This window comes from Egretta garzetta, unplaced genomic scaffold, assembly GCF_000687185.1.
Source record: "Egretta garzetta isolate BGI_Z169 unplaced genomic scaffold, ASM68718v1 scaffold33, whole genome shotgun sequence".
NCBI lineage: Eukaryota > Metazoa > Chordata > Aves > Pelecaniformes > Ardeidae > Egretta > Egretta garzetta.
In genome coordinates, this window is record NW_009259250.1 from 1,777,844 (window position 1) to 1,788,371 (window position 10,528).

At 47.5% G+C, this 10,528-nt stretch overlaps 2 protein-coding genes across 2 annotated transcripts in view; one reads left to right on the plus strand and one right to left on the minus strand.

Annotated features, from left to right (window-relative positions):
• Window positions 1-1,740, plus strand: part of TRMU (tRNA mitochondrial 2-thiouridylase) — a 25,472-nt gene extending 23,732 nt beyond the window's left edge. Inside the window, exons 12-13 of the transcript XR_004841635.1 lie at window positions 441-701; window positions 1,348-1,740. The gene's annotated coding sequence lies outside the window, so the exon portion shown is untranslated. The remainder of the gene's footprint in view (window positions 1-440; window positions 702-1,347) is intronic.
• Window positions 1,741-4,221: 2,481 nt separating this feature from the next.
• The window catches only part of CELSR1 (cadherin EGF LAG seven-pass G-type receptor 1), a gene marked incomplete at its 5' end in the record, with an annotated part of 169,995 nt that continues 163,688 nt past the window's right edge, over window positions 4,222-10,528 (minus strand). Inside the window, 7 exons of the mRNA XM_035891689.1 lie at window positions 4,222-4,246; window positions 6,153-6,417; window positions 6,718-6,960; window positions 7,799-7,966; window positions 8,788-8,891; window positions 9,404-9,540; window positions 9,837-9,962. Coding sequence (XP_035747582.1) covers window positions 4,222-4,246; window positions 6,153-6,417; window positions 6,718-6,960; window positions 7,799-7,966; window positions 8,788-8,891; window positions 9,404-9,540; window positions 9,837-9,962 — 1,068 coding nt within the window. The remainder of the gene's footprint in view (window positions 4,247-6,152; window positions 6,418-6,717; window positions 6,961-7,798; window positions 7,967-8,787; window positions 8,892-9,403; window positions 9,541-9,836; window positions 9,963-10,528) is intronic.

Consider the following 10,528-nt stretch of genomic DNA (forward strand, 5'->3'; position numbering starts at 1 on the left):
GGCTGAGCATCCCCTGCAGCCGAGCGAGCCACGCGTCTAAGCATGATATAAGGATACGGATGAACTACCTTGATGTGCTAGGAAGTGTCATTACGGGCTATTTGCAGACGTACTGGAATCATCATTTAGATTTTTAAGGCCATTAGGCAAAGCCCCAAGTATCCCGGGTTGTTGGAGCGTCTGGGCTACGTGATCACGCTGGTTACTGCAGCCTTACGGTGCCATGGTGCTGCCACGGGTCCATCCCTTCTGGAGTCTTTTTTCTTACAATTTGCCTAGGCCAAATGTCATTGTAAACATTAGGCTAGGAAAAGGGAATGAAATGGAGATTATTTGGAGAGTATATTTTTTTATTATTTCTTTTTTTGGTTGTTGTCGGGCCTACCGCTTGCATTTTGTGGGCTGCTCTGATCTCCTCTCTCTCTCTCTGCCACCTCCAGAAAGGCCACATTAGACCTGGGCAGGGGTTGAAGAAGAGCAAGAAGGAATAAAGAGTAAAAGGTACGGCAGCGTTTCTGCGCAAGGAACAGTTACAGCGTTCCGAGCTGGTCAGGTGGAAAGAGACAACCCAGTGCTCTAGGACGCGGCCTGTCTTCCTCGTTGACCTGGAGAAGGTGGCTGAGAAACAACTGCTGACCGCCTCTCGTGGTGCAGGCAGCAAAGGTGTCCATCGCAAGGGACAGGAATGAAGCTGAAGACAAGTAAGAACTTTTTCTTGCCGTTTCTGACCAAATCAGGCAACCCACTGCGTAGGAGAAGTTGACATGGGCCCAAAATGCAGCAGGCCATGTTATTGGAGGAAAAAACAATATATTGGAGGAAAGAAATAGGCTGCTGGAGGCAAGAACAAGCTCTCTGGCTGGGGAGTCCTGGGCTGCAGCGTGCCGTGGACCCTGCTGGGGCCACCGCACCACGTAACGTGCGGCTGAGAGCCCTCTGCTCTGAAGCATCTCCTGGGGGCTGTTACTGGAGATGGACTCACGGGCTGGGCTGGGCTGAAACTACCCTGCTTATGTGAAAGCCTGAGGTTTATTTCTGCTCTTCGTCAGTAAGGTGAACTAGTACTTGAGGACACGCTCAAGTATTGGTGTCCCACCAAAAAAATGAACTTGTACGATAAAGTTTAGAACAGTTTCCCTTTGGGCTAATCGCTTGGCTTTGTGTAATGGCAAGTTTTGGCAGAACTGTTTGCAAACTGAAGATTCTGTCTTTGGTTTTGCCCCTGAACTGTGACAGTAACCAGGCTTTCTCCCCCTGACCTCACACCCTCCCAGTTTATTGCCTAATGTTTAGAAACATTTATGGAAAAGCTGGCCAGATGACACTGAAAAATAGTTCTATTTCCAGAAAGCTGGCAGACACATGGAGGTCACTGCTGTGCCTCATGAGATGCATGAACGAAGACTTGCACAACAGCCTGAGTACAGTGAGCAAGACCGCTGCTTGGCCCCAGTTGGCTTGAGAAAGCCAGGAATGTGGCCAAGGAAGTCCAGAAAGGTCCTTCTCATTGCAGGCTTTCATGGGCTGGCCTGGGCTGGCTGCCTCACCCCCTCCAGCCCCTCTCCAAACCTTGTTTTCTAAACCCAGATGCTTTCCTGGCAGCCCACTTTGCTCTGGGTTAGTAGAGGGTGTTTTTCTTCCACAAACTGTTTCCCAGGTGTGAGAAATGCTGTGGGTTTGGACGGAAACACAATGCATGCGGTGGTACCCTGTGCCAGGAAAGGGCATGGGTTTGGAAGGGGGGCTGTGTCCGTGTGTGTGTGTCTGTCCAGAGCAAACCCCCCACAAGACACCCCCGGGGCTGGGAAGCATCCCGCAGGGAGCAGCCCCGGCAGCCGAGGCTTTACAGCCTCTGCTTCCTTGGCGAGAGCGATGGGTACCCCCACGTCCCCCCTCCTGCTACTTTCTAAACCCTGGGAAATGCCATTTGGACCCTCAGCATCTGTATGGCACTTAAAATCAACCACCAGAGGAAGAATACAAGTTCAAAAAAAAATTCTTAATTTATTGTAAATTCTCCTTTCATCTGTGCTGCAATTCCAGTGTTCTGCACATTAATAAATATACATTTGTTAAAAAAGAAAAACACAAAACAACCTCCAGTGTCTAATCTGCCATAAAGCTTTTAAAAAGTCATAAAAATAGGTTTTAATTTTTTTTTGTCATTAATACAACTGACCCTCATTTACTGCAACAATTCTGATCAAAATAAAAACTACCTACATCTCACTGGGACAAAATATACATACACAGATGTAAAAACAACTAGCGTGGGTTATACACAACGCCTGAGCACACAGCCACGTGCCAGACCCTTAAAACATTCAAAACTTTTTTCAGTCAGAAAATGTCACGCAGTATGTTGCATAATTTTTAAAGGAACAGCATCCTTCCTTCCTCTCTCCTTTCCAAAGGTCCCGTCCACACACTTGAAAATGCATAGCAATATAATGAGACCAAGATTACAGTATATATTATTCCATTTTTTTCCTTGACTCCTGCATTTGTCTTAGCCTGATTTTCTGTTTTTTCCCTTTCACACACACAGTTACACAGACGAAAGCCAGCATTTTCCCACAGAGGCTGCCAGGGTGAGCGGGGAGCTCCCGAAAGCCTGGGCGGCGGAGAGGAGGTCACGGCCACACCATTGGCGCCCTCCGAGGCCGCATTCCCACCGCGGGCAGCCGCCAGCAGAGCTCTGCCCACGCTGCTGCATGCAAACTTTTTCACATCCCATTTTCCTTTCCTTGTAAACGCTGCAGGAAGGTGAAGACGGCGGACAGGTCACACTTAACTTTCCTATGCTTGTGAAACCAGCATGTTTGGCGGGAAACGTGAAACCTTAAGCCTCCCATGGGCTTTCTAAAACACCATGAAGGCCAGGGCTTTGTCAAAGAGCTGGGCAGTGAAACCTGGACATCCCTAAGACTCCTATTTCTGCTTTGATCAGCGATGCGCTGACTCCAGTGGGAAAGGAATTAACAGTAAAATAAAATACTGCACCTGAGGCAGAGCTTGCCCCGCGGGAGGAGGGCCCACTTCTTGGGACACGCAGGGCGCTGGTTTGTCGCAGAGCCAGACCAAAGGCAAAACCCACCGTACAGTGACACCGCTTGTTTTCTTGTTCTTGGTAAGGGAAATATTGATTTGACTTCTTCCAGACAAGGTCTGTGTTGAAATCTTAGACTGAGATACGACTTACTTCTAGTCCTGAAGTTCAGTTGCTGAACTTTTTGGTGCACTTGGAGAGAAGAGGTCAAAACACCAAGAAATGAAAAGACAAAACATTTTTTTTTTTGGTGGGTTTTAGAAGAGGTTACAAAAAAACCATACTGTGTCTTTAAAGTGTTCCAAAATCTGTCAACAAAACTTATCAATTACAGTCATGGATTCTGATGTACTCTTTACTGTATTACTTTGAAAACCTCACTGCATCTTAAGGTGGCTTCCATGCAAACCTCAGTTACTTAATCAAATGCCAAATTCAAGTAAAATTGTGCAATGTTCATATAAAAAATATCAAAACCTCTTTTAATTCGGTTCCTACTATCAAATTAAGAAGATCAGTATAAATGTAAAATATACAAAGGAACTTTTTCTTTAGCAACACCATACAAAATATATAAAAGTATCTACACTTTTTATATATATATAAAGGATTTTTTTTTTTCTTAAGACGACATGTCCATAGGGGGGTGGATAAAGATGCTGGCATAGAAACGAAAGGACACTTGTTGGGATATTCCTCCCTAGAGCCCAGTAAGCCGAAGGGTTCACACTGTAGCCGGGCAAAACTGCACGAGAGACGTCTCCTGGTGCTTGTCTTAAGGCTGATGGACTGACTTACTGTAGGTCCACTGCGATAGTAACGTGTTTTTCCCTGGTTCTCCCCAGTAATGAGCCACCCCTGCAGCACTGTCCGCGCCGCGAGCAGGTATCCGTCCCTCACAGAGTATCCCTGTGGCCATTTCCATGCGTTTTGGCATGGGTTCGTGCCGCGCGGAGCGTACCACACAGCAGCTTTATCGCAGGTGCATCCGAGCACCGTGTCTCCACCGCGAGCGGTCCGGAGTCTGCCATAGCGTGAAACCATGCGGGAGTCAATGCCCGCCCCGTCCTCCTCGCTGCGCGGCCACTCCGACAAAGTCCGAGGCGGGCAGGCGGCGACCCCGTGGCGAGGAGTCCAGAACCGCGCAGCAGCGATCACGGTTTCCTGATGGTTCAAATTGAAGTTTCGTTACTGCCTCTGTTAGTGAGAAGAAGTAATCATGCAGGCTTAGGGTTAAACAGGCACAGGCAAACCACTCCACCCAAAACCACCTAATCCTTTTTAGTAAGGGCTCATGCTCTGTGAAGTTACCATGCCTTGCCAATCCAACGCTTGTGGGGTGGGTGCTGCCCCGGAGGGGAAGACCAGCTGGGAGCAACAATTCCAGGTAGCACACGAGAGATGCACTCTTTAGAGGAGGCTCTACGGAGGGCTTGTATGTGGCTAATGCTTAGGTGAAGATGTGAGGTTCACGCACAAGTCTTACAAGCTGTTAGAAACCTGGTATTTCAGACAGACCCATGCATTCTGCTGTCAAATGGCAGAGTTTTACGGTATGCAAAAGGCATGGAGACAAACAGATGCTTAGTACAAGTCGTTGAGTTATTCTCCAGTGATGAACGTATCGCCTGGTAGCAGCAAGCAGTTATTGCTTGTTAAAGACATCCCTGATTCCTGGCTAACCAGGATACATTTCAACAGCCAGTTCCCAGCAACCCAAAGATGTACTTTTATTGTGAGCTGGGAATGGTCTGTGCACCCGGACAAGATGGGTGTCTGAAGCATGGCGGGACAATGCCAGAGTTAAAGCTGGCTGAGAAATCCTCTCCAGGTTTGGAGAAAGAATAAGACTATTTTTGTTAATACAAGGAAGACTATGTGCGTATAATGTTTGCACAGATTTTACGTATGGCTGTTGTGCTCATTTTAAAACTGAGAATTATGATGATTAACGAGGTTTCTGAGAAAACCCTTTGGCTGAAGGCTTGCTCAGCCTTTTGTTAATGTTTGGTTTAGCTTACAACGGCAAATATGCACACCGATCGCCAGGCAGTGGGTGGGAATCGTGCACCTGCTGATTAAGGGTCCCTAGCTTGTCATGGCACTTTCTCTGCAGCCTTTGGTTCTCCTGCCCCAGCAATGGTTTCCCTCTGCCCAGCTGGACACCCACCCCATGCTCCCCCCAGCCTAGCGCCTTTTCCCTCCAAAACACTGCATTTCCTTGGGAGTCCTCTTCACTGGGGTCTTGCCTCCTCCCACCCTCCTCCATGCTGGCTGCTGGACTCCCACAACAGCTCTTGCTGGTCTTACTGGACATGCATGCAGTTTACCCTGCGGTTATCCTCTTCCTTGGGTGCCTGGTAGTGGCCACACTGTAATTAACTGTACCCCATTAGTGATAGGTCCCTAATGGCCCCAAACATTCTCCCTGCTGCAAAGGGGAGGACAGGTGAAAAACAGGAAAAGACAGCTGTTCCCATGGTCCAAGGGGGGGTGAAGATGAGGGGGCAGAGAAGGAGGAGCAGGGGGTAGCCTTGAGCAGAGCACCCCTGAGCGCATGCACGGCTTCTGGGGCCGTGGGTGGGCATTGCTGAGCTGTCCGGGATGCCTGGCAATGTGAGGGAGCAGAAAAAGCCCATCCCTGCCCTGATGATGGGCTGGGGAAGGTGATGGCCTTGGCAGCTCACCAGGCATGGAGGGGACAGATAATTTGTGTGAATGTGGGAGCCTGGTTCGCTGTGACCAGGGGACACCATGCCAAGCACAGCAAGTCCCACAGCAAGGGGATGGGGCAGAGCTAGGTTGTTATAGCCCCCAGTATCCCAGTAACATGTCAGCTTGCCAATTCAGGGTATGCCAGGGTGAACAGTGACAGGAGTCTGTCACAGCACCTTGCTCGTGGTACCTGGTTTTGGCCTTCTCATCAGTGAAACACCGCGGCTTGACGACATGGTATGGATAAGCACTCAGGACAGTCACTGGTGAGGGACTCTGGTCCAGCTACCCAGTGAAATCCTTGCTCAGGGGGAGTTTGGGGCTGGAAAGTGGAAGGAGAGGCTGGAGTCACGGGAGGTCTGCCAGGGCACCCCGATGTGGCACTTACTCTGAGTCTGAGGTGTCAGCATGTCCTGTTCCCACGTGGACGTTCATGGCCATGCCATTTAGCTGGTCTCGAGACTGCTCCCTTCGAGCATTTTTTACTGTCACCCCCGAGTCTGAGGGAGAGCGGACCCCATCATTTGTCCCCAGGGAAGTAGTCCTGGATGAGATTGTGGTCTGATTGTAGTCCGATAGCTTTTCCCGCAGTCGATTCTTCATATTCTTATCCACCAGCGGGGGAGGGTAGGTGACTTTATTTTTTAAGATGCCTGTTACAGAAAAGAGGGAATAATGAGAATTTTGAAACATATCAGTAATTTCATTTATCAAGCTGAACACATCCAAGAAGTGACATTTTATATATCTTAATCAGACTTCCAGATTGCCACTTTATTTCAAAACCAAGATATTAGACTTCAGCAACTACCTGCTAGCTTCCCATGGCATGCCTGGTTACACAGATTGGAACCATTTGGAAAGTGTTCTTCCCTGACAGAGCTACCAAATGAATTAATTAATGTTCATTAACCCCCCAGTCTCCAGCTGTGAGCCTGGGTTGGCCATGCTACCTTTCCTCTGCTCTGGCTGCTGGTTATTCTGGTGGGAGAGAGGTCTGTTCTCCTTCTGCTGCCCTTCATTCTCCTTGTCCTGGGGTGCGTCGCTGCTGTGGTTCACCTGGTTTTCCCTGTGAAGCTCTACGTTGACCTTGGTCTCGACTTTGAGTTTCTGTTTCCCACTGGGGTCCTCGCCGTCGCTGGCCGTTATGCACTCTGTGGGCCAATAGGGTTTCACATGATTGGGAAGGGTATCAACTGAAATGCAAAAAAACACTAGCTCGAAAAACACTTTTGATAGGTTTTCTCCACCGCTGTCCAGCCAGTCCTGTTCCCTGTGGCTGGGGAGGAGCTGTGTGCCAGAGCAATACTTCAGATGATCCTTGCTGGACTGCACTGCCCTCGGGGTGCAGCAAGACCCACAAAACATGCCTGGTAGGATGGCAGGGTGTCCAAACCCTTCCTAGAGCAAGGTTGCTGGCAAGGTGTGAGTCAAACCTGCTCTCTCAGCTCTCCAGGGCCAGTGATCCCACCAGCTCCTTGGGGATGTTGGCTTCTGAGGGGTGAGGGAACCTAAGGCACCTTGTGCTCTGCCTGTGCACAGCACCAGCACACAGCCTGGACATTTGTCGCTCTAAGCTGACTTGCCTTTAGGACAAGATGAACTATGCCTAGAAATGCCTGCACTCTGCCACTCCCACTCTTTAGGTCCATGACCTCCCCAACCCCACTAAATCCATATGCCCGTATTGCATGAGCAGAGGCAGGTATTTCTTCCCCCTGCCCTCAAAATCACCATCTCCTTCCTCTTCTTCCTCTTCCTCCATATAAGACTTTCCTGGCTGTGCAGCACCTGCCTGCAAACTCACTGACTGCTGTCTGTCTGAGCACCGTAAGTCGCAGACTTGCTCAAGCATCCTTTTACTTGCACTCAGTCACCCCTGTGAACAAGCCCTTGGGAGGAAGAAAAAGCAAGGCACAGTGGTAGGGATGCTGTCTCAAGTGTATTGCTAGTCTGGCAAAATTGTTCCATCTACTCTAAAGCTATTTTAAAGAAGGGAATAAGCTCATTGCTCTCTCCTCACGCTGGCAGTACCTTTGGGTGTGCTGTGGAGCGGGCCACGTTCATTATTTTTGGAAGTGGATGTGTTCCACTTCTTCTCCGGCTCGAGCCCATCTTCCTCACTGTCTGATGAATGGGAGGAGGCATAAGAGCTGCTGTGTTCATCGAGGGACAGTTCGCTGTCAGAGTCTGAATCGTGCTCTACAAATGTGGAACAGGGAAATACAGCGATGAGAGCGTGGACAGGAGTTGAACAAATCTCTCTGACAAATGCACAAGGAGAAAGGGAAGGCAGGGGTCTGGTTCAGGCCATGCCAGGGACGAGCTCTGACATCCGTAAGCGTACACAGGATTAATTCACAAGGACTATGGCATCCATGTAAGTCATTACGGGAAGCACAAACTGCTTGGCTCAGCCAGAGGGCAGGACCTTTTATGTGCATGGGAGGTGCAGAACAGAATGGGGACACTTTTTACCCTACTCAATATGCAGAACAGTAACTCCACAGGATCTCAATCAACACAACACACAGGCAAACCAAAGTACCTAGAAATATCAAGAATCTGCAAATGCACTCTTCAACAAACTGCAATAAAATTTAGCATCAAGACCCCAAATGAAAGGAAGTCAGGCAAGAGACACTTCGCATTTTCTTGTACAAAACACATAGCAAAAAAAGAGGATATTGCCTCAAGGTCTCAAACGTTAAAAGATCTCCAATTAAAAATCAAGAGCAACAGCACATAACTTGTGAGAAAAAGAAAGGGATGCCAGAAACTGTCAACAGCTGTGACAGCTGTCAGATTAAACCCAAACCACCACAAGAAGCAGATACATGATATTTCCATTGCAGGATTCCTTACTAAAGCAGCCACTGCATAGCTCGTTATGCCAAGAGCATAACAAGAATCAGACACACCGAGTCAGATTAACTACTCTTCCTATTATAGAAGCCTTTGAAAAAAGTGCTGAGAAGGAAAAGGTGCACAACTGGGTCAAAGCATTTAGAAATAATTCTTACCATTGGATTTTGATGGATTCCTATGAAAAATGGAGGAATCTGCTTCAGTCTGACCAGCCCTTGCTTGACTTGAGGATCCACTGAGCTTATGAGCAGCCTCATCCCTTAGAGAATAAAAAAAGGGGATGACTTGCTTGGTCACTTTACTGTTCCGAACAACAAGGCAGACACGCAGATGAGATTCTTCTGGTCAAACACAGACAGCTGCAGTGGACGCTGCTCAGCCTGTGCTTGATTGTCAATGTGGTCACTTTTACAGCAAGACACAGGTTATCCTAATGTAGCTGTCTGCTTTTGGCCACACGAATCACACTCTGAGAAAGCCTGAAGATAATAAGCTAAATCCCACTCCTTCAGACATGACTGAATTTTAACAGGCAAGCAGCACGGCCCATATTGTTAACCTAATACTTATGTTAAACACTGCGCTGTTGGAACTCCTCACCCAAAAGATGCATGCAAAAGAAAATGCATGGAAGAAAATTACAGTCACGTAAACTAGAACTGTTAAGACATAAACCAAGCAGCATTTGAACCAAAACATTTCTGTTTTCCACGAGAGCAATGAAAAGGGAAAGGCAAGCACCTGAAAGCCATGCATCTGCCACCTGATTACCTGAGAATATAAGCAAGGTAGCTATTGTGGCTCTTGGCTGACCTGACGGTGCTTTCTAGGGAGACGGTGGATTCCCCCATAGTTGTGCGATACATATTTGGCTCTTCTATATACGTGTTGTTACAGTTCAGAGATCGCTGAAGGGGAAAAAAAAAAAGACACAAAGCAATAGTGAATGATCCTACCAAAACCCCACGTTACCCACAAGTGCATTATAAGTCTTGAGGGAACCAAGTAGTTTTTGGTGCTGAGGAAAAAAATTATTTCCTCTCAAAAGTTTTAATTAAAACAGTAATCAAAACTTTTGAGAGAGGCCATCAGTAATCTTTGTGCAAATCACTGAAATCAATCAGACAATTCACTTAACTACAGACAAGCCACCCGTAAATGATTTTAGGTAACGTCTACCAGCAAGAGGATGTTTCTTCCTTACAGTTAATAATGTAGCTCTCGTTGCAGTGGAATCATCTGGAAGAGGTTTCTTTCCAGTTAAAGTGTTCTTCAAGTGCTTCCTGACTTCTTTGTTAAATACACAGTGGAAGAAGAAAATGAACAGCCCCTGGATCGTTATAGAGAGAGGAAGAACAAATCTAAATGATTTGTTACTACCAAACTGCAGACACAAACAGTTATTAGACAACAGCCTTTTTGAAATAACCCCTGAACTCTAGGTCATTGCCCATGGTTTCAATGGCAACAACTATTTTCTGTCTTTGACTGAAATGGCATTGATTGGTGTCCTAGGACTTCATAATTCACTTCTGTGTTCAAATGTGCATAAAGGGCCTAGGAAAATGTACCCAGTGATGTGTTCCTCTGGGATTTACAGAACAGACCTTGTGGCAGGTGTCACCCTCCCTTGTTGTTTGGGAGGAAATGTTCTCCTCAAAATATCTAATGGGGATCTCAATGTCCCACTGGAAGACACTGTAGGGAGCTTCAGGATTGTACTTGCATTAAGATTTTAGAGCTTTTACACCGATGATGAGACAAAAGCAATAGCGGCACACAGCCTTTAGTGAAAACCTCTGGAAATGGGGAACTTCTGTGGTAGGTGTCCTTAGTACTGTTGCTTTGAGAACTTCAGAAAGCCTTGTGAAAAGTGGAGAGATACTGGGGGCAGAG